The sequence below is a fragment of the Rhinatrema bivittatum genome, chromosome 5, assembly GCF_901001135.1.
Source record: "Rhinatrema bivittatum chromosome 5, aRhiBiv1.1, whole genome shotgun sequence".
Classification (NCBI taxonomy): domain Eukaryota; kingdom Metazoa; phylum Chordata; class Amphibia; order Gymnophiona; family Rhinatrematidae; genus Rhinatrema; species Rhinatrema bivittatum.
The window spans coordinates 229,137,144-229,160,883 of NC_042619.1; the positions used below are offsets into that span (position 1 = coordinate 229,137,144).

General features: G+C 42.3%; 1 protein-coding gene across 4 annotated transcripts in view; it reads right to left on the reverse strand.

Moving 5' to 3' along the window:
- Positions 1-23,740, reverse strand: part of APOO (apolipoprotein O) — a 137,820-nt gene that overhangs the window by 40,606 nt on the left and 73,474 nt on the right. For all 4 annotated transcript variants that reach the window (XM_029603415.1, XM_029603416.1, XM_029603418.1 and 1 more), the window contains 3 exons: positions 19,253-19,307; positions 6,949-7,044; positions 4,910-5,001 (listed from right to left, as the gene is read on the reverse strand). In XM_029603415.1, the coding sequence (XP_029459275.1) occupies positions 4,910-5,001; positions 6,949-7,044; positions 19,253-19,307 (243 nt within the window). The remainder of the gene's footprint in view (positions 1-4,909; positions 5,002-6,948; positions 7,045-19,252; positions 19,308-23,740) is intronic.

Sequence of the window (23,740 nt, forward strand, 5' to 3'; positions counted from 1 at the left end):
GATCTTCTTATTGGCTCAAAACAAATCTGGTTCCTTCTGAGGAATTCTTTGGCAAATTTCTGTTCCTCTTGAATCCAGTCCTGAATTTTTAGGCTTGTGCAGACCAGGCTGGTTTGTTTTCATAGAGCCCCACTCTGCTCAGTTATTTCCTAGCAAAAAGAAAAAGTCCGCTTGTTCAGGTGTGTAGAAGAAAAATTCCCCATCCTTCCCCTCGTCCCCCCAAACACAAAATATAACTGATCAGGCAGGATCATAAGAAATTGCCATGCTGGGTCAGACCAAGGGTCCATCAAGCCCAGCATCCTGTTTCCAACAGTGACCAATCCAGGCTACAAGTACCTGGCAAGTACCCAAACACTAAGAAGATCCCATGCTACTGATGCCAGTAATAGCAGTGGCTAACCCTAAGTCAACTTGATTAATAGCAGTTAATGGACTTCTCCAAGAACTTATCCAAACCTTTTTTAAACCTAACTGCACTAACCACAGCCTCTGCACTAACTGCACTAACCACAGCCTCTGGCAACAAATTCCAGAGCTTAATTGTGCGTTGAGTGAAAAAGAACTTTCTCCGATTAGCTTTAAATGTGCTACTTGCTAACGTCATAGAGTGCCCCCTAGTCTTTCTAGTATCTGAAAGAGTAAATAACCAATTCACATTTACCCATTTTAGACCTCTCATGATTTTAAAGACCTCTGTCATATCCCCCCTCAGCCGTCTCTTCTCCAAGCTGAACAGCCCTAACCTCTTTAGCCTTTCCTCATAGGGGAGCCATTCCATCCCCTTTATCATTTTAGTTGCCCTTCTCTGTACCTTCTCCAGTGCAACTTTATCTTTTTTGAGATGTGGCAACCAGAATTGTACACAGTACTTAAGGTGTGGTCTCACCATGGAGCGATATAGAGGCATTATGACATTTTCCATTTTATTCACCATTTCCTTCCTAATAATTTCTAACATTGTTTGCTTCTTTGATTCCACAGCTCACTGAGCCAATGAATTCAGTGTATTATCCACTATGACACCTAGATCTTTTTTCCTGGGTGATAGCTCCTAATATGAGGCAAGATTCCCTTTGGATAAATCCATGCTGACTGTGTTCCATTAAACCATGTCTTTCTATATGTTCTGTGATTTTGATCTTTAGAATAGTTTTCACTATTTTTCCCAGCTCTGAACTCAGGCTCACTGGTCTATAGTTTCCCAGATCACCCTTGGAGCCCTTTTTAAATATTGGGGTTATATTGGCCACCCTCCAGTCTTCGTGTACAATGGATGATTTTAATGATAGATTACACATTTTACTAATAGATCTGAAATTTCATTTTTGAGTTCCTTCAAACTCTGGAGTGCATACCATCCTGTCCAGGTGATTTGCTATTCTTTAGTTTGTCAATCTGCCCTACTACATCTTCCAGGTCCAAAGTGATTTGGTTCAGTTCATCTGACTCGTCACCCTTGAAAACCATCTCTGGAAACAGTCTCTCTCCAATATCCTCATTAGTAAACACAGAAGCAAAGAATTCATTTAGTCTTTCTGCAATGGTCTTATCTTCCCTAAGAGCCCCTTTAATCCCTCTGTCATCCAACGGTCCAACTGACTCCCTCCCAGGTTTCCTGCTTTGGATATATTTTAAAAAGTTTTTATTATGAGTTTTTGCCTCTACAGCCAACTTCATTTCAAATTCTCTCTCTGCCTGTCTTATCAATGTTTTACACTTAACTTGACAATGCTTATGATTTTTCCTATTTTCTTCAGATGGATCCTTCTTCCAATTTTTGAAGGGTGCTTTTTTGGCTAAAATAGCTTCTTTCACCTCACCTTTTAAACCATGCCAGTAAATCCTTTGGCCTTCCTTCCATCTTTTTTAATACAGGGAATACATCTGGACTGCGCTTCTAAGATTGTTTAAAAATACAATCTCCATGCTTGTTGTAAACTTTTAACCTTTGCAGCTGCACTTTTTTTTTTTTTTTTTTTTAACTATTTTCCTCATTTTATAAAAGTTTCCCTTTTGAAAATTTAGTGTTAGAGCTGCATATTTACTTAGTGTCCCCTTTCCAGTCATTAGTTCAAATTTGATCATGTTATGATCACTGTTGCCAAGTGGCCCCACCACCGCTACCTCTCTAACCAAATCCTGCATTCCACTAAGAATTAGATCTAAAATAGCTCCCTCTCTCGTTGGTTCCTGAACCAATTGCTCCATGAAGCAGTTATTTAACTTCTAACTCACTCACTGGTCTCCTGACTAGCCAGGCAAGTCAACTCCCTTTAGCCCACTGTAAATTTAAATCCTTCAATTTTACTATTGCACCCAGGCCTTTTGGCAATTCTCTCCTTTGTGTGTATATATTTTTCCCTCATTGCTTGTCTGGCCTGTGCCTTGCTTAGGTCCAGATTCTCTTTCATAAACAACAACAACAACAAAAAAGTCTGTTTCCCCCTCTGGTTTGAACACTGTTCTGTGCTGCTTCACTGCCTGTCTGGCCTGTGCCATGCTTAGGTCAAGACTCTTGCACAGAAAAAACAATTTCTCCTCTCTCTTTTCTTTTTCCTGATTTGAGCACGGCTCTGTGGAGCTATATCTTTCAGAATTTCTGTAACGCAAGCTTTAACATGATTTCGGGCTGTGCACTGCTTAGCTCAAAAGACCCCCAAGCTGATGCCATATGTGGCACAGAGATGAGCAGTCAAGGCTTTTTTTTTTTTCTTCTTTAAATGCTTTTTACTTACCGTGAAAAAATGTTCAGCATTCACATTTAGAATCCCAACTCCTTAATATAAACTCAAAATAGGCCAGCTATAATGTAGTATCTGCCTTCCCTTATAATACACACACACACACACAATACAGGCCAGCTATTCCAAGGGGCTGCCTCTCACTTCTTACTCACGAACAAGTTGCCTTCTCCTGGAGTTCCCGGGGGTTTTTCTTCCCCCTGTTGGGCCTGCACTCTTATTCTTTGGTATGGGATCTTCCCGGGATCATAGTTATTTGCGGCATTATTCCTTAAGGTGGTCCAGGCCAGATAACTGGAGCCAGTTCTTAAGGTGTTCTGAGGTTCTTGGGTACATGTTATGTCACACAGGAATATTTGGCCCTCGCCCTCCACCAGGGTGACAGGAGTGAAGGTTCACAGGGAGGGGACATCAGGCAAATTGTTATGAAAATACAAAGGGTGCCCGGGATTTCTTTGAGCTGCTTAGGGCCAGAGGTAGCCAACTCCAGTTCTCAAGAGTCACAAACAAATTTGGTTTTCAGGATATCCGCAAGGAATATGTATGACAGCGATTTGTATATATATTGTCGTTAGTGCATGCAGATCCCTGTTGTGCATATTCATTATATATGGCCTGAAAACTAGGCCCATTTTAGGCTGTTAAGGACTGGAGTTGGCTACCCCCTGCCCTATGCAATCGCTTGAGCATACTCGCATGTTGGCAGCGCAAGAACTATAATGTTCCAGTTAGTTTTTCAGTCTAACAGAACACAAGCACATGAACCAAATGACAAACAATCCTGTTGATGCAATGCCAACGTGAAAACAGCTGTCAAAATAGAATGGAGGAAGGTAACAGCCCTCTGCAAATAGCAGATCTCTCTCTAGGTACCTCAAACAAACAGATCCCACACACCGCCACCCCTACATAGAGTATAGGTTAACTAGAAAGAGAAATAAAGAGGGTTTATGCCTTCCTGTTATTACTGGCCTGCAACACAGCCTCAGCATTAGTAATTTAAGGAAATCACTCTTTGCACATGCATTATGTAAAACATTAAGCCCAGAAGCTGAAGTCCGTTTCTCTGAGGGACAAATCAAGATACACCACATTTGAAACACTGAAATTTGAGCTCTGTCCAACCACAAAAGTCTGTCTCGCCATTTTGGCCATGACCCTCAAAGAAAACATTAACGGAGGTGGTTTTCTTTTGTCCATTACGCTTCTTGACTCCCATTTTTCCAGGGAGTACAGTTTCATGGAAAACAAAGTTGTTGATTTATGCCTTGTTTTTAATGTTTTGAAGATCTGGGTCATGCTCGGAAGCAGACAAGGCTCCAAAGTAAGTACAGCAGTTATAGGTGACTAATTGCTTGTACCAACTGCGCTGCAAAATCAAGTACATATCTGCTACATTTTCTAGCAAGATAATTAACTAATTTCATTTTTATTCATCTCTTTTTTATATGCAAAATGCCTGTAGTATTTTAAAAAATATTTGTAAGTTTGCAGCTAGGAGAAAACCTCACTAAAGTGACATTTTTCACTTTCAAGTGGGTCAAAACCAGCAAAAAAAGTGCATTAAAACCAAAAAAATTTTGCAATACTGAAAGGTGATCAACCAGCAGTTCTCAAAGTGGGAGGACTGAAGTAGGATTAAAGGACAAGCTCTGGGCCTCGGTCAGTCGCACCATTTCACTGCATGCGGAGTTATTTTCGCTTGTAAAACACCATTTTATGTGCAGAAATGGCCTTTTACAAAGCTACCTGCTTGATATAAGGTAAATGTACATGTGTATGTCCTGCTCACACACAGGTTTACCCAGGGCTGAGCTGAACCATGCCCGGGGGAGGAGTTTGGAGCATACTTGGTAAATTCCTGCCATCCACAGGTAAATGTTCTGGGAAAATCTTGTGCACCCCAAATAGTGGGTGTAACCATGTACGGGCAGATCTGATGGGATAATTTTCAAAGGGAACGTAAGCCCGCTTTGAAATCTGGTGTAGCCTGGGCTCGTATTTACGGCATTTGAAGCTTGCCCTGCCTACACCCGTCGGTAAGATGTTCTTAAGCTGGTAAGAGCGGTGTTTACGGGGACGCAAGGCAAAGCTGGGTTGCTGGGAAGTACAAGGTCGCTCTCCGCCACAGAACAGAACCCCGCCAAAGAGACCCTGGGACTGACCTTTGCAACTGTGACAGCTTGTCGGGGATAATACAGAGAGGTCCCAATCGCCACGAAGCCCAGAGGATACACCACTCTCTTTACTCTGGAACCTGTTCAGTGTTGGAAGGACATTAACAGTTAGTGCAGTGCGCAAGCCCCAGTCACTCTCTCATTGCTCCAGTGACAAAATACATTCCAGAAGCCGCTCTCTTTAATAACATTTTATGAAAAGGATTGTAAAACATTTGGGGATGACATATTCTTCCTTTTATTTGCAAATAAAATGCAGGACGTCACAAGGATCATCATCTCTCCTTCAGGACCCTGCTCTGTAACCCCTCCACTTTTCTTTTACATTAAGAAGCAGCAGCAAAGACCGTGACACAATTTCCCACTAAAAGTACAGCCAGGAGAATGCAAAATGCCTCCTCGGGATAGACTGCCTACACATGCATCCTGGAGCTGGATTGTTTTGGGGAGTCAAAGGGTCTTTCAAAAAATGCCCAGCAGGCAAGGAAATGCAGAGGAAAGTGCATAAAACCAGTTGGAAAAGAAGGATGCAGGACAGCCATGGTTCATCAGGAAGAGCATCGGGTCCAGACTAAGTGATTTGGGGGAAGGGAGCAGCTTGCAAGGAGGTAGAACACTGAGAATTGTGTCACCTTTGAGGGGATGGAGGAACGAAGACTGAGCAAGGGATTCCTTGAAGGAGACTGATCATTAAGCTAACCAACGGGCAATGTTCAAAAGATACCCAGAGGCTGATGACAATGGCACAAGCAAGATAGATTAAAAGGGGAGGGATATAGGGAAACTGTCAGCTGTTTTAACAAGTGAAGGATAAGACTACAGGCTGCATAGTGTCTACACTTCAGGTGTGCAACCTTTGCTTGCCAGGACAATGCTGGTTGACGTTTTGGGAAGAATTAAACGTGGCTCATTTCCTTTTGCAGGAGTGTGAAATCCCCGCAGACAAACGTAACAGTGAAGCTCAACTTTGGATCCTTTAGTGCAGTTGGGATAATGGGGAAATGAGTGCAAATCAGGCAGGGGTGAGGAGGGTGCAGCGACTATGTTAAAAAAAAAAAACCAAAAAAAAAATTACCCCTATAATGTACAGATAAAATCCTGCATAAAAATGAACTAGGGAAAGGCTTGCCTGGTTAGTGCTTTTATTAATGGAGTACAGGTCTCTGCACCTGCAAAGATACAGTATATTTCTTAATCTTAGCCAAAATATCAAGAACTGACACCAAACAGCCCATCTCGTCTTCCTCTCTTCTGAGCTCCAGATAAATGTCCTAAAGAGCCAAGCAACCCACCCAACAACTTGTTCACTTCATTACACTATGCTATTTTCTTACATCTGTGAACCTGGTTCATTTTGAAATAATTTAACCCCAAATCTGAAACAGCTCCAGCCAGTGCTATCTCCATCTGTCACAGAGAAAGGCAGCTGCAAAGCCTCACATCGAGCAAAGGAGTCACCTTGCAACCCTGGACTTTGGCTGCCCTTCTAGAGCACGAGGGCTTCAGGGGGTGGAGAGGTTGACTAAGAACAAGAAAGGAAGATTACAAGAAGAGGTCAAGTGCAAGGAGAAGAAGTGCACACTGGCTGCCAGCTGACAATTAACTCATGCAAATTGCCCTCTTGCTCTGGTGTAATTACTTCAGCATATCATAAGCACCCAAAGGTCATTATAAATTTAGATTGCACCACTTGTACAAACCAGATCTTCACACACATTCTAGTTTAATCCTTCAGATACATACCTACCGTGCCCTCTGAAACAGATGAGGCAATCACAAATTTCTGATGACTCTTCCAGAGGGAAGAAGGAATCCTGTTATTGGGATTATTTTCCCCTTACGGTTGGAAAAACAGGCAAAGTTACAAGCCACAGCTCAAACAGAATCTGGTACTAGAAAGGATACGAACTCATGTCCTACAGGTTCTCCAGACTCTCAGGGCTTGAATCACTTACAGCGCAGCTCTCCATAAAGTCACTAGAGCAGCATTTCTCTCACCCGTAACAAATTTGGGAAAGAGCACTTACCTCTGGCAAGAAACAATCCAATAATCCCGGCAAAACCAATCAAACTGAGCCGTGGGTAAAATCCAGGCGGTGCATCTCGCAGAAAGTCATAACTCACTAGAACAGATAAGAGAAGGATTTTTACAGGCTTACATTCTAGCACTGCATTGGTGCTAAGGTCATTAAAGCATGCCTGTAATAGGACTGCATTATTAGTTTACTTTCCTACAGGAAAAATGGCCCTACAAAATCATCAGGCCCATTCATCTGTCTGTCCCCTCCCTAATAACTTTTATTTTATTATTTATTTTTATTTATTTAAAACTTTTCTATACCGACATTCATGGGAATATCACATTGGTTTACAGAGAACAGGGGGAAACCATTAACTTTAAGGAGTTTGAGATTAGAAGTTACATGTAACGAAGGGAGCTAGAAATGGGAGTAAGAGCTAGAGTAGCTGCGTCAGGTGCGTGAAAGGTTTGATAGTAAAATAGTAACAGTAACAGTTATTTACACTAGAACTAAATTATTTACAATAGAGCAACAACAATTATTTACAATGTAGCCGATCAGTAGGGTAATAACATGCTGGAGATAATAACTTGTGGTGGGTATTAGGAGCAATTTATGGGAGGGCAAGGGGTAAGGCTACTAGCACAGCGAATTAAGCAGATCACCATTCAACCAATTTGATTCAAATTTCTGCCGCAGCCACTGGAGCATCCACTGACCCCAGGCTTATGCTGTTCTTGTGACCACAACGCTCCCCCATACTTCAAATCCTTTCTTCATTACAGAGAAAATAAACCAGTTCAGTCCTTTACAATCTCAGTGAGCTCAGCATACACTGTGGTGTCGCCGAGTATTTTGAAAGCTGCCCTGCCATTGGTTAACACCTGTGGTCAAACAAAGAAACTAGATATCGTGCAGTGTTTACACATCTTATTTACTCCCTCTTTCACAGAGAAAATATCACAGACGTGGTTGGTGACCAAAATTTCATAAGAATGAGTTTTGAGTTAGAAGGCAGCAAAATAAAATATGCCACTTCAGATTTTCCCATATTTTTTACCTCATCAAGGTTACAAGCAGCTGAAATTTTAAAATTAAAGCCATTCACTACATATTTATTTGTAGAGTTTTATATACCGTTATTCGGTAGAGCCATCATAACGGTTTACAAAATATGGAATTATTATACAAAAATTTGCAATTGCCATAGTAATTGGGCACAGTAAAACTTTGTGAATAATATACATTATTTTCTTAGTAGATGTAAAACAGTAGAGTGAGGAGAACATTTTTATAAAATTTAACGTGTCAAGTAAGAGAGTAGGGAGGGGTAGAAAGGGGTGGTAGGGGTACATAAGGAAAGCAGGAAGAAAGAGGATTAAGAATGCGAGTTCAGTTGAGAGCTGGGATGATCAGGCATCTGAGAGTTAGAATAGAATTTGCGGAATAAGAATGTTTTTAGGTCTTTTTAAATGTTTTCAGGTTGTGCTGGGTTCTCAGGGCATTAGGCAGAGTGTTCCAAATTTTGGGGGAAGTGATGGAAAATTCTCTCTCTCGGGTAGTTGAAAGATGTGCGTCTCTGATGGAGGGGATGTTTAAGTATCCTGTGGCGTTAGAGCGTAGGTTTCTTTGTGGATTTTGGGGGGTTATGTTTAAGCCTTTTAGTCCATGATGATCATCGTTTAGGATTTTGTGAACGATGGTCATTGATTTGTAAGTAATGGGGTAGATTTTCAAACTATGTGAATAGGCCTACTTTTGCTGGCGCATCAGGCGCAAGCAAAAGTACGCTGGATTTTAGTAGATACGCGCGGAGCCGCGCGTATCCACTAAAATCCTGGATCGGCGCGCGCAAGGCTATCAATTCTGTATAGCCGGCGCGCGCCAAGCAGCCTACCCCTGTTCCCTCCAAGGCCGCTCCAAAATCGGAGCGGCCTCGGAGGGAACTTCCTTTTGCCCTCCCCTCACCTTCCCCTCCCTTCCCCTACCTAACCCCACCCACCCGGCCCTGTCTAAGCCCCCCCCTTACCTTTGTCGGGGGATTTACGCCTCCCGGAGGGAGGCGTAAATCCCCGCGCATCAGCGGGCCTCCTGCGCGCCGGGACGCGACCTGGGGGCGGGTCCGGAGGGCGCGGCCACGCCCCCAGGCCGCCCCGGGCCGTAACCACACCTCCGGGCCCGCCCCCGAAACGCTCCCAGCACGCCCCCTAAACGCCGCGCGGTTCGGGCCCGCCCCCCGACACGCCCCCGACACGTCCCCCTCGGAGAACCCTGGGACTTACGCGAGTCCCGGGGTCTGCGTGTGCCGGTGAGCCTATGTAAAATAGGCTCACCGGCGCGCAGGGCCCTGCTCGCCTAAATCCGCCCGGATTTGGGCGGATTTAGGCGAGCAGGGCTCTGAAAATCCGCCCCTATACGCGCAGAAATAGGTAGCCAGTGAAGAGAGGTCAAAGTGGGTGTTATGTGCTCATTTCTTTTTTTTCCTGTAAGGATTCTGGCAGCTGAGCTCTGCAGTATTTGGAGTGGTTTGAGGGAAGATGAAGGTATGTTTAATATTTAAAGTATATAACTTCAACATTCAGATTAAATCAAATTCTAGAAAACACTGAAAGTATTTTTCAAAAGGTTTTATGAGCATAAGTGGACTTTTGAAAATTGCTGCTTTTCATAGGGCTGAACTGTCAAAAGGTTATATGTGAATAAATGAGCTCTTGAAAATTTTATGATATATATGTTACTTGTCCGCACATAACTCCTTTGAAAATTATCTCCATTTTGTAATAAGCCACAGCACACTCCCACCTCTTGGTATCGATAGCTGATGGAATGGTATCAGCCTGGGATCAATATAAAGAGGGGTCCATATCTGTGTTAAGACCCGGATTCATTTGGATGTGGGTAGAAATGGTTACTATCTTTATGTGGAATAGTATCCATGACTTTACCAATCTAAACAACATTCACAACCCACAGAGAATAGAAAGCAAGGGCATGAGCTACCGTAATCCTTGCTGCCTAAACTGGAAGGGCCGAAGCCTTGGCTCCCCAATTTCTCCAGCCAAGATTAACCAATAGCCTGGCTTCCGAGTTTAGAGGAGAGGCTGTAACAGTGGGGCTTCAGGCATGCTACTGCCATGGACATCTATATCTTGACCATAGAATTACCATAGATATCCGTATATAGAAAGTCCATATAGATGCAGATGCTAGAAGAAGGATATAGGAAGGAATAACTCCCAGAACCCAGCTCTTTTTGTCCTGTTATTTCCTTTTTTCTGCCAGGCTTAGAATTTCTCTAGGTGTAGATGATGTCAAAGAAATAACTGACTGCATTGAGGGGCTCACAAGTCTAGCCAAAATCAGTGTATAAATAAAAAATTGTCAATGGAGAAGACAAGCCAGCCTAAATGCTCACAGGAAGAGTGGCCCGCTCCTCAACCCTTTTAGATACTATTAAAACCCTGCGAAAAATATTCAAGACATTTTCAGAAAAGCTAACTATTAAGATAAACTCGGAGCATGTAGTGCTGGTGGATAAGATGGCACAGTTACTGCCATCTGTGCAAGAGAATGTTGCCTGCATCACTGAGACTGTCGACCTCATGAAGGAATTAGAGATGGCACTTACTGGAGCTGACAGAAGATAAAGACTTTGAAATGGAGATTTGCAAAATCTCCGAGAAACTGGATGATATTGAAAATCAAGGTCAGTGCAAGAACTTGTGAATCATTGGTTTCCCTAAAAGGGCTGAGGGAAAGGATCCGGTAGCATATTTTTCAAGATGGTTGGCAGCAGTAATAGGCCTTGAGATCAATGAAGGCCGCTTGAATCTCGAGTGGGCTCATTTAGCTCTGGCTCCATCTCTGGTCCCAGGGAGCCGCCCAAGAACTGTAATTGTGCAATTTCACAGCTTTGTTGACAAAGCCTATGTAATGAAGAAAGCAAGAAGCAGAAAAGAAATCCTCTACAATGATTAAAAGATTTAACTTTTCCAGGACTTCTCTATGCCTCGAAGAAAAAAAAGAACAGGGTTCCAGGAGGTAAAAAAAAATGTTGCGCTTGTGGAGTATGTCATATGCAATGTTGTTTCCGATCTGCTTAAAAGTGATGGAAGAGGTCAAAAAATGTCTTGCTGGCTCTAACATTACCACTCAAGGATGTGAGGTTTTATCAGTGCTGATCTTCAGCCTAATTGTGCTTTTTCTAATGCCCCTCTAACTTCTAAATAAACCGAACTGAGTTAAGAGTTATAGCATGGTTAGAAGTTTTAGCCATAGAAAGAAAAACATGTATGCTGAGAACTGTAATAACCATTGTTCTACTTCAGCTAAAGCTAATGTCCTAAACTGGTTCAGACCAGAATTGATTTTCAGCTAACAGTAGCAGTCTTAGAAAACCAGAGACTTCTCACAGCTTCTAAAATATTATTCATGACATTACTAAATCTGCAGTTACTGATAACTGAGTTATTGCTTATAAATGTATATAATGTTGTAGTTAAGACCTCCCAGAAGTGCAGGCTCCAATTAGTATTTGAGTACTAACTAATGAGATGATGCTCTCTATTGTTTACTAATAGATGATCTAAAATGATATAAGGTTTTATAATGTTTGAAGAACAGTTAAGATTAGCATATGGATTTTACGCTGTCTCCTTGCATGCATGTATGTTGGAATAAACTGAAATACTACCAGAGCTACTAGGTCTAATAAACCTAGCCTGGAGAGTGTGGTCAGGCTCCACGGAGAGCCCTAATGATGGCAGATCCAGCAACGAGTGTCAGAGGAACAAATAATTTTTTCAGCAAGGATGGACAGTGGGTCTAGGAGCAACGTGGCTGCAAGATGAATGTGAAGTTGGCACTACATGACCTCAAACATTTTTATTCTTTAATTTGGTGGTGTGTTATTTTCTTTTTTAATGTTCTATCATATATGTCCTCAATCAGAAGGCCAACCAGTGCACAGATAAGGCACACTTTTCTGGAGGAAATTGCACAGTGATCCCGCTCCCTTTTCTACTATACTCTTGGTGCCTTTTTAGTTTATACAGATATGCTGCAATAGCGATATGCTGCAATAGAGATACGTTGAGATATGCTTCATTTTCTTTTGTCTAAAACTATTTTTGAGTATTTTTGCTTTGCTTTTTTTTTTTTTTTTTTTTTTTTAATTACTAGCCTACTGTTCTGGAACTCGAAGAAGGAGAACATTTGGCAAGAGGACTTGCAGTTTAAGACTTGTTTGCACGATATAATTATGACTTATTTTTTTGCTGCTGTTGCAATATGACATTTTTTGTTGGACAATTTCCTTTTTTGGTTCAGAATCCCTGGGAATAGCTATGATGCACCTAGTTGCTCAGCTCATTAATATATTTCCTGTTTGGTTTTATTCCGTTTCATTTGACCTATGTTGTTTTGTCAGGCATGGGTAACTAGGGGTGGCAATTGAGTGGGAGGGGGTATATTTTTATCGTTATACATTTGGTGTTTTTAATATACTTGTGGTATGATGGTCAGTTGGCCTATGCTCTGTTGGGTTGGTGGCTGGGTTCTGGGGGTGGGTCATGGATTGAGATGGATGGTGTTGGGAGGTGAGAGTGTGAAGAGTTTAAAAAAGGGCACACCTTTTGCAGAAATCAGAGAACCTGCTGTGAATTCCTTTTATTAATATTTGCAGGGTATCCTTATATCTTAATTTTTCAGATGCTAAATGTCTTATGATTTACATATTATCTCCCTAAATGTATTTGGGATCCTGACTCCAATAAAGAGATCAAGAATTTTACAATAACTTAAAAACCAACATGCCAACTTAGCATTTCTACAAGAAACACACATAGGGGCGGATTTTAAAAAGCATTTACATGCGTAAATCTAGGTTTTACGCATGTAAATGCACTTTACTCGAGTAAGTGGGCTTTTGAAAATTGCTACAATATATGCCATTGAATCGTCCATAGGATTTATTCGCATAAGTTCACTTTACGTGAGTAAATGGCTTTTGAAAATTGCTACAATAGTAGTTACATTTATGCGCGTAACTCCTTTGAAAATGACCCCCATAGTGACTAATGAACACGAAAAATTGCTCAAATCTTGGGTTGGATAAGTATTTGCCGCATAGTTTTCCTCTAAATGTGTGTGTGGGGGGGGGGGGGGGTAGGGGGTATTTTAGTGCACAAAGAATTGCCTCTCAGGGTTCACTGGATGTTTTGCGACTCGGAAGCTCGGTATTGTAATACAGGAGGGAAGTTTTTCGACCACGCATTGACCCTAGTCACTGTACACAGGCCCAATTCTGGTCACTCTAAGTTCTATAAAAGACTTTGTAAAGTACTCCAAAATTATGAGACTGTAGGTTTGTGTATCAGAGGGGTGGGGGTGGGGGTCTGGAATTTCTGTTACGATTCTAACCAGACAGATCAGGCACTGGATTGCAAAACACAGATCTTAAAGGAGATTTCTATGAGCTGATTAATTTCTTTTGTTTGAAAGATGTTTGGAGGAACTATACCTTTTTTTTTTTTCCACACAGCCGTCAGTCCTACAATTGGATTGATTTTTTTTCTATGCAATCCCGTTTTAGCTGCAAAAGTCTATGATACTGATATTCTGTCTTGTACAATATCTGATCACTGTGTGGTCTCCATATCTTTTTGTTCTTATTTGCTCTCACAATCATGTAGACCTTGAAGACTTACGGGTACATTTTAAATGGGCCACGCATGTAAAAAAAAAAAAATGGGGGTTACATGCAGAAGTGCCGGGCCCAAGGAAAGGGGTGGTCCGGGGGGGGGGGGGGAGGGGCAGGGCTGGAGGCCATTTTCCACTGTGCTGGGGAAGGGACTGAAAGCACGCGCAAGTTGCTTCTGTTCCAACGGAGCAGTAAGCAACAAAACTAAAAAAATAAATAAATAAAAAGGTAGGAGAAAGGGTTTAGGGGGTGGGAAGGAGAGCGGAATGGGAAGGGAGGTTAGGTAGAGGGGTAGGGAAGTTCTCCCCTAGTCTGCTCCTTAACTGGAGCAGACTGGGAGGGAGCTGGAAAAGGCGGAGATGCGTCGCTGCGCGAAAATTGCGGAAGTCTCTCCCTCCTTGCACGGATTATAAAATCTGGCGCGCATGAACACGCGGCCCCCAAATTTTATAACATGCGCGCATGTTATAAAATCAGCACGTCCATGTGTGCGTGCTGGGAAGCGCACGCGCACCTTTAAAAATCTACCTCTTAACGTGTCTTTGCGCTTGGTTAAAAAAAAAAAAAAAAAAAAGGTTCAGAGACATGGTCACAAACAGCATTATTGAAACTGAGAGGCACAACCCAACCTCTGATTTTGACCCCACATTACATCGAGAGACCTTGAAAGCAGTGGTTAGGGGGAAAGTTATTTCCTATTCCAGCCATCTTAATAAATAAATAAAGGAAACTCAGACAGTGTTAGTTGAAGAATCAAATCCATTTATTAGAAACCAAACAAAAAAATGGATGGTTCTTCAAATAATCTTGGCTTGAGATGAATTAAGGGGTCTGCAAATTGCCAATATTGAGAAATCTCTCCGGTTTACCAAACAGAAGAACTATGAGCATAAAGGGATAGGCCACTATTAGCCAAAGATATTAAAGATAGGCTAAGTAGTTTGGTGACATATGGTATCTGAGATACCCAGGGCAATCACAAATATCTACCATCTGACAGTCTCCTTTTTGTCTCTCATTTCTCCAAGCTATATGAAGCTTTGCCAGATCCTGCTGATGGAGAAACTATATCCTTTTTAGAGCCTTGGGGCTGCCAAAGTTATCCTTAGAGGCTATGGAAGCACTTACTGAGCCTATTACTGTGGATGAAGTGGATAAAGCAATTAAAGCACAAGCCCCTGGTAAAAGCTCAGGCCCTGGTGGGAATCCGCTGAACCTTTACAAAGCTTTCCTGACCCTATATTTTTATGATCTTTTTAGCTAACTATTCTCAGGAGATTTGGGGCTAGGAAAGGGTACTTTACTGAAGCTCTGAATGTCTTGAACCACAAAAATTCCAAGGATCCATTGGACTGTTCATCCTATAGGCCTATTTCTTCCTTGATTAACATGGTTATCAAAATTTTAGCAAAAATATTACAGCTTTGGATTGATAACTTGGCTCCAGATCTGATCAATTTAGGTCAGAAAGGATTTATTAAAGGCCGAACCTCTATTAATAATACACAGAGATTGTTTAATATTTTCCATCTTGCTAAAAAGAGAGGCATGCCAGGAGTCATGTTATCAACTGATGCGGGCAAGACATTTAATCGCATCTCCTGGTCTTGTCTCCAATACCCTTCAACATTTTGACTTCCCAGAGGATTTTGTTGCCTGGGTCAGGGTTCTATATACTAAGCTGACTGCAAGTGTTTTGTCTAAATGGAGTTGTTTCTGACTATTTCTCCATCTATACAGGCATTAGGTAGGGTTTGCCCTCTTTCTCCTTTATTGTTCAACCTGGCGATGTAATCCATGGCTCGGGTGATTAGAAGTTCAGTTAGGGGTAGATTTTTAAACATGTGAGCCCAAGAGGGGGTGGAATAGTGCAATTTTCGCGCGACGCATCGTGGCCTTCTCCAGTTCCCTCCCAGACCGCTCCAATTAAAGAGTGGGAGGGAACTTCCCTACCCCTTACCCCCCCTTCCCTATCCTAGCTACCCCTATTTTTTTTTTTTTTCTCTTTTGCGCCTCCAAAGGAGCAGTAGCAACAGGCACCCTGCCGGCGCGCGATCCCTAAGCATAGCAGCAAAAGGCTGCTGTACAGGCCGCCTCCAGCCCAGCCCCCTCCCTACCCCTTTGCCGAGGCCCAGCTCTTGTGCACATAACAGGGGTTATGCGCATGGCCGGACCCCTTCTAAAATGCCCGCAGTGTGCGCAAGGCCTGGCCGCGCGCGAATAACCCCCCGGATTTTAAGCGCGGGGTTTTTTACAATTTGGCCATCAATTTCTGGATTTCAGTTTTTTGATTCTAGCCATAAAAAAAAAAAATCATTGTGTGTCAATGATGCACTTTGGTATTTCGCCAATTTATTGACGTCCCTGCCTGCTTTAGTGGATCTACTAGGCAAATACAACTCTCTCTCAGGCTATGTGGTTAACTACTCTAAACTAGAGATGATGTTTATTGGGCCAGGGAGGGCAATACCTGGGAATGCATATACTTTCCAAATGATAGTACTAGTTTCAAATATTTCATCATTTTGATCCCAAAGGACTTGCATAGCTTTACATAGCAAACTATGTCTCTATTTTGGGGAAAACACAGTCCAACTTACATAAATGGAGCTTTCTTTCTGTTTCTCTGTTGGACAGAGTAAACTTGTTCAAAATGTCTATCCTCCCCAGATTTATATATCCTCTTACATTTGCCTTGCAATGTCCCAACCTATGTCTTTCAGGCTCTTAAGAGTAATGTGTCTAATTTTCTATGGCAGGGTAGGCCAAAATATACGGAGATGATTAAGTCTAGAGATGCAGGTGGGACAGGGTTGCCTGATTTTCAAATGTATTATTGGGCATGCTGTCTTGCTTGTCTTCACATTTGGTTGGGAAAAAATCCTCCTCAACCTTTAGAAATAGGAGTGGATTGGGGTTGCAGTCTGGCATCCTTGTTACAACTACCTTCCACTGCTAATGCACTGTCCTATTTTAAAGGGACAACACCATCTTAACTCATATGAAGAGAGTCAGGAAACATGTAAAGAAAAAGGTTGGGGCACTCAGAAATACTAGGACTTACATGTCCTCCATTTCCAAGAACCCCCTGATTTCGCAAAACACTTTCTGCCCGGATGCCGAGGTCTGGCATTCGTTAGGTTTGAGGTTCCTGGGTCAACTCCTTGACAACGGGCAACTCAAACCCTTTACCAGACTTATGGAGGATTTTCAGATTCCCAGACACACTCATTACCTGTACTTAACTTATGAAATGTTTTAAAACCACCCGGTGGTGTTACACCTGACATGGAGGAATGGGAGAGGCTGGAGGAAGTTTTATGTTGTGAGGATGGGGGATGTCATTTGATTTCTGTGCTATATGCCACCATATAATCAGAATCTAGCAAGGTGGGTACCTCACCTGGGATTATTAGGGTTTAGAACTCTGACCTCCACGGTAATCTGAATGCTAAAATTCGGAAACACATTTGGAGAGCTTCACAGGGAATTTCTATTTGCAGCAAAGGACAAGAATTACTGTTCAAACTGCTTCATCATATATATTATACCTTTGGGTTCTTTGACAAATTTAGTAATGCTAGCATTCTTTGTTGGAGAGGCTGTGGGCAGGTGGGCAATTACTTACATATGTGGTGAGAGTACAGGGAAGTACAGGCCTTCTCTGTTCCCAAGTGGTGAATACTATCTCCATTATTTGTGGGGCGGGGCTAAATAGGGACCCTTTCTCTGCCTTTTGGGGGTAAGAACTGATAGATCCATATGAGAGGACGGAGGAAACTGAAAAACCAACTTCTCCACGTGGCATACTTGACTACTGCGCCCATGTGGAAGACTTCTCTGATGATCTCCTGCTGGGAAAACAAGAGCAGATGGACATGCATTTGGATGTATGGGCTCCATACTTGATTTGGAGGAGGGAGACAATGAATGTTTAGGAGTATGATATAACTGCATGGGCTTACATTATCGTTTTATTGACGTTCTTGGATATTTTGTGTTCATAGGTTCTTATCCTGATGAGGGGCCTACCTTGGACTATTGTTATTATGTGTGTTGATCTGGCTTCTGCATATCGTGCCTTATTTAAATAAAAAGATTTTAAAAGAGTTTATTAAGGAAGACACAGACACATATATGCCATTTCCATAAGGAGGCGCTCATTGGAATAATGGAAGGATTAAGGAAGACATTAGCAGTAAATGTGAGAGACTGATCATTCCCAACTTACCCTGACTGGCAAAACAAAGCCAGTTGGAGACACTACCCCCTCTGAGAGAAACAACTTCAGTAGATTACATAGCTATTTACAAACTTGCATGACAAACTCCCACATAATGTATATAATGATATAATATAGATATGAGCATAGGAAGTAGTTGTTGCTAATCTTTCCATTGGTTTGTTTTTATTCAGCCTTTCGGGACGTGGCAATATATTGCCTTGAACACTGATTCATTTAACACAGCGTTTCCTCCTGCTCAAATCAGAGCCAGCCTCTACTGGGGCCACAGCAGAATCAGCTTTCATTTGCAACTACCTGGGAGTTCCTCTCCGGTTTTTACAATTCCCACCTCCCCCAGCCACTGGGGTGACAGTGCCTGACCAGGGGCCACAGACTGTGGCTCCCTCAAGGACACAAAACATTTGCACCAAAAGTTTAGCCATGCACTGACTTAGATTCCCTCTCAGTCCCCCAAGAGTTGTGAATGATGTCTAAACATCGCTAATTCATCATGGTGGTGGATGCATGGAACAGCCTCTCGAGTGAGGTGGTGCAGACAAGGACAGTATCTGAATTCAAGAATGCACAGGACAAGCACAGGGAAGCTCTAAGGGAGTGGTAGTGATTGTAGAGCTAAGTAGATGAGTCGATAAGCAGATTAGACAGCCTTATGGTCTTTCTGCCATCATGTTTCTATGTACAGATCGGTACAGCATCACTATAGACATTAAAAAAAAAAAGTAATAGCACACCCATGACAGGTCAATAGAAACCATTTTGATAGCATGTTATGATCACAACAAATGACAACTGTCAGGGAATTCCAGCCCCAGCAGCCAACCGTTTACATTGTCAGATTACAAATTGTCTCCTATGATTATCCCCTGATTAGGTGGAATACAGAAGGCAGGTTTCCTTCCATTTAGGAATATCATATCTTCAGTGGTGGTGGTAGTGCTGGTGGGGGAGCGGGGGGCGGTTCCAGACCCTTGGCTGTCAAACACACATGTACATGCAGCAGTAGAAAAGAACAGGTGAGTAAATAACACACACTACTGCACTCCAATTCATATACATTCAGCTCAATACCGTACTAGCTCCCAAAATTTGCACAACACCAATTAGTTAATGTAGTTGTGCGAACAAGAAGCCCACAGGCCTCATATCAGAATGGTGAATGCAAAACATCAGAAAAGATACCACACCCCTGAGAACTCACACTGCCTGACTCCAAGGGAACACGTGATCCCAGGGAGAGTGACGCACATCTAAAGCCTAAGACACGGGGCTAGGGGAGGAAACGACCAACCTTGAAGACTTCAGAGAAAAAGGACGGGCATGTCAGCTAATCTCACAAGGTAAATACTTGAGCGAAACTCCCTTACCTTTACAGTGTTCCACAGTGCTTTTCACAGTGGGCTTGGCTTTAGCATATGCATCCTAAACAATAAGGAAAAATAATGAAATAAGCCATCTGTGATTTTTTTAAATCTTTTTTTTTTAAGCAGCAGAATCAAAAAAGCAGTTTACAAGGAAACAGCAAGCCAAATACAATTAGTGTTTTGAATGCACCCCACCATACCCACTCCACCAATCCTCTTCCCTCCCTCACCTAAATCTCCATTCAACACAGAAAGTGAGAGGTCCATATTCAGTAGGCCCGTTAGCGAACGTTTATCCAGCTGAATATACAGGACAAGTTCTCCCTTCTTCCAGATGAACGAACAGCTACGTCAAAACCTTACCCTCATAGCGCTGCAGCTAAGAGTTATGCTGGGAGTGCTCAGGATGGCTACAGACTGATCTTGGACCACAAAGGGCCCATTGAACGGTGTGGGGTAGGTGGGGCATTGCAGCTTGGAGGGGTGGTGGAGGGTGCAGAGGATGCACTCATTTTTTTTAAATAGTTACCAGAGAGGGGGAGAGGGATGGAGCCCCAGCACAGGTCAAGACTTTTTTTTTTTTTAACCTCTTGCCACCTGAGGGGGTGTTCCACCTGTCATCTTAAACCCGCCAGCAGGCCAGGTCGGGAAAGCAACATCACTGACCTGAATGGCTGCCTAAAATGTGCTGCTCCCCGCTTTGCTTACTTGATTCTCAATCACCAAACTGCACAGCCCTCACTCCTTCCTAAAAATTAGTCTGAAGACCCCCTTTGTAGCAGTGACATGACAACAAAGAAAAAGTCTGCCGGTCTGTAGCAGTTCTCCTACTGTGGGGATGGTGTGCTATTGGGAGAGGTTGACAATATGGCACAGCCAGTGGAAAAACATGATGTGCACAAGGATGGTTGTGATGGAATAGTGAAGGCCCCTGAGTCATGTAAACCAGAGTTGCTTACCTGTAACAGGTGTTCTCAGAGGACAGCAGGATGCCAGTCCTCATACATGGGTGACAACATCGGATGAAGACTGGCACGGAAAACTTATGTCAAAGTTTCTAGAACTTTGACTGAGCCTCTCTGAGCATAAGAACATAATAAATTGCCATATTGTGTTAGACTGAGGGTCCATCAAGCCCAGCATCCTGTTTCCAACAGTGGCTAATCCAGACTACAAGTACCTGGCAAGTATCCAAACATTAAGGAGATCCCATGCTACTATTTTATTTATTTTATTTAAACAGTTTTTATATACTGTTGATTAGACAAAGTCCATCTCTACGGTTCACAATTTCTACATTACATTAATATAGCGAGAAAGGAAAAATTACAATTTCTCATAAATATAAAAATTCGCTAAAAGACAGTAAATTATTAATTAAAACTTCTAAAATGCCATCTAGATATGAATTATAAAACCTAAGAGTATAAAATTATAACTTACAGATATGTTTAAGATAATTAAAAGTAAAATTAAAAGTAGAATAAAATAAAATAGAGGTGCTGCCCTTCAAGAGATTCTACTTGCTTTCGTGGGAACCCTGCTATTTATTCCGCATCAAATGCTCGCTGGAATAATCATGTTTTCAGATCTTTCCTAAATTTCTTCTTGTCTTGCTGTAGTCTCAGGTTAGTGGGCATTTCATTCCAGTATTTGGGGCCCGCGATTGATAGCGCTCGCTCCCTGACTTCGCATAAGTGGGCAGATTTAATATTCGGAATCACGAGGAGACCTTTGTTTGATGATCTCAAATTACGTTGTGGTATGTGCAATCTTATTGCTGCATTCAGCCAGTCTGTCCCTTCTCCATACAGAATCTTGTGGATAATACATAAAGCTTTAAAGATTATCCTCTGTTCAATCGGGAGCCAATGTAATTCTTTCAAAATTGGAGTGATATGGTCCCTCTTTCTTGTATTCGTTAATATACGTGCGGCGGTATTTTGTAAAATCTGCAAAGGTCGTAAAGTACTTTTTGGCAAGCCCAGTAACATTGTGTTGCAGTAGTCTAGTCCTGTAAATATCAGGGCCTGTAATACTGTTCTAAAATTTTTTTGGGAAAGCAAAGGTTTAAGATGTTTCAACATCATTAATTTATAATAACCTTCCTTCACTTTCTTCGCGATATGTGCTTGCCCATTAAATTCTGTGTCGACATAAAAACCCAAATTTCTCGTAATATTTACTATTTCAATCTTATTATCAATATTTAAGCTTGGCTTTCTTTTCATCATTTCTCCTTTTCCTCTCTAATGCCAATAATAGCAGAGGCCATTCCCTAAGTCAACTTGATTAACAGCAGTTAATGGATTTCTCCTCCAGGAACTTATCTAAACCTTTTTTAAACCCAGCTACACTAATTGCCCTAACCACATCATCTGGCAATAAATTCCAGAGCTTAATTGTGCGTTGAGTGAAAATAATTTTCCTCAATTTGTTTTAAATGTGCTACTTGCTAACTTCATGGAGTGCCCCCTTGTCCTTCTATTATCCAAAAGAGTAAATAAATGATTCACATTTACCTGTTCTAGTCCTCATTATTTTATAGGCCTCTCATATCTCCCCTCAGCCGTCTCTTCTCCAAGATGAACAGCTCTAACTCTTTTGTCTTTCCTCACAGGGGAACCATTCCATTCCCTTTATCATTTTGGTCACCTTCCCTGTACCTTCTCCATTGCAACTATATCTTTTTTGAGATGCTGCGACCAGAATTACACACAGTACTCAAAGTGCGGTCTCACCATGGAGCAATACAGAGGCATTATGATATTTTCAGTTTTATTCACCATGCCCTTCCTAATAATTCCTAACATTCTGTTTGTTTTTTGATCGCTGCAGCACACTGAGCCGATGATTTCAATATATTATCCACTATGTCTCCTACATCATTTTCCTAGATGGTAGCTTCTAATATGAAACCTAACATCATGAAACTACAGCATGGGTTATTTTTCCCTATATGCATTATCTTGCACTTGTCCATATTAAATTTTATCTGCCATTTGGATGCCCAATCTTCCAGTCTCGCAAGGACCTCCTGCAATTTATCACAATCCGTATATGATTTAACTACTCTGAATAATTTTGTGTCATTTGCAAATTTTATCACCTCACTCGTCTGTACGCGCCTCTCCAACTCCTCCACAAAGATTGCTGATGTCAATACTAACTAGGATTCAGGAGGTGTGACCACATCCTTTTCAGAACCAAGAGAAGGATCTGTGGCGGGCATCGCTGGAGGATTGGAGAATGTCACGAACCCTGGGCATCACTAGAGGATTGGTGGTCCACGCCACCGAAGTTGGTGCATCCCTGCGCTCGGCACCATGAATACAAGGGGAGCTGAAGAAGCATCGGTCCCCATAACACTTAGATCTGTCCTTCCTTGGTGCCGAGGTCGAAGATAACAAACCTAAGGTCTTCAACCTGAGGGAGGCAGACTATGGTCCGTCTCAGCATCCTTGACAGCCATCGGCATCGAAAGAACTGATGGCCCTCCTACTGTTGATACCTCTGTGTCCATCAGTGCAGCTCCATGATGCCTATGTCAATGGCCCAGCCTTTTCTGATCTGAAGAGTCACTCCATCTTCTTGAGTCAGATTGTACATCCTTTAGGGGGCACCTCGGTGCACTTGCTGCAACCCTGGATGTCATGTGATGCCCCCAGGCAGAAGACAAATCAATCATGAGGATCCATGATTGACATGGTCCTCGAGCACCGGGGGCATGGCTTGAAACCATAAAGAACATGTCGGTACAAAACAAAAGGAATGAGAAAACAAACTCAAAGGCAGAGAACAAGGATGACCAGCGGGCACCGCCACTCTGGGGATATCAGCAAAAGAAAACTTACTGAAACGCAGAAAAACCTGGCTAAGATGACTAAGGGGATGACAGGAAAAACGCTGGAAAATAGATGAAAAACCCGCAAAAATGTGAAAGAGAAAGAGACTGAATTAGCCACGACCATAAGGCTCCATGGGGGAAAAAAAAAAAAAAAGAAACTGAGGGTACCTTGCATGGATGTGTGGTATAATGGCATGCTGGGCATGCTCAGAGACTCAGTCAAACTTCTAGAAACTTTGACATAAGTTTTCTGTGGCGGTCTCCTTCCGATGATGTCACTCATGTGTGAGAACTGCCATCCTGCTTGTCCTCGGAGAAAGTGACTGTGATTTCCCGAGCTGAATTCAAAGCTTGGTTCTGCAATCTGAGAGCTGGGAATTAAGAAAAAGCTTTTGGACATTGCTCCTGAGCTGCATATTGAGTTGGGGAACATAGGGAGGAGGAGGAGGAGGAAACTAGACTTGAGTAGCAGCCTTTGGTGGTGGGGCAAGCATAGAAATCCATAGAGGAGCTGGAAAAGATTCAAATGGAGTTACACAACAAACTTGAAGACCTTGAAAATTGAGCGAGGTGCTGTAATTTACGTTCTGGGGTGTCCCAGAGACTTCCAAATACTCAGACTGTGCTCAGGTTGTAATAAATAT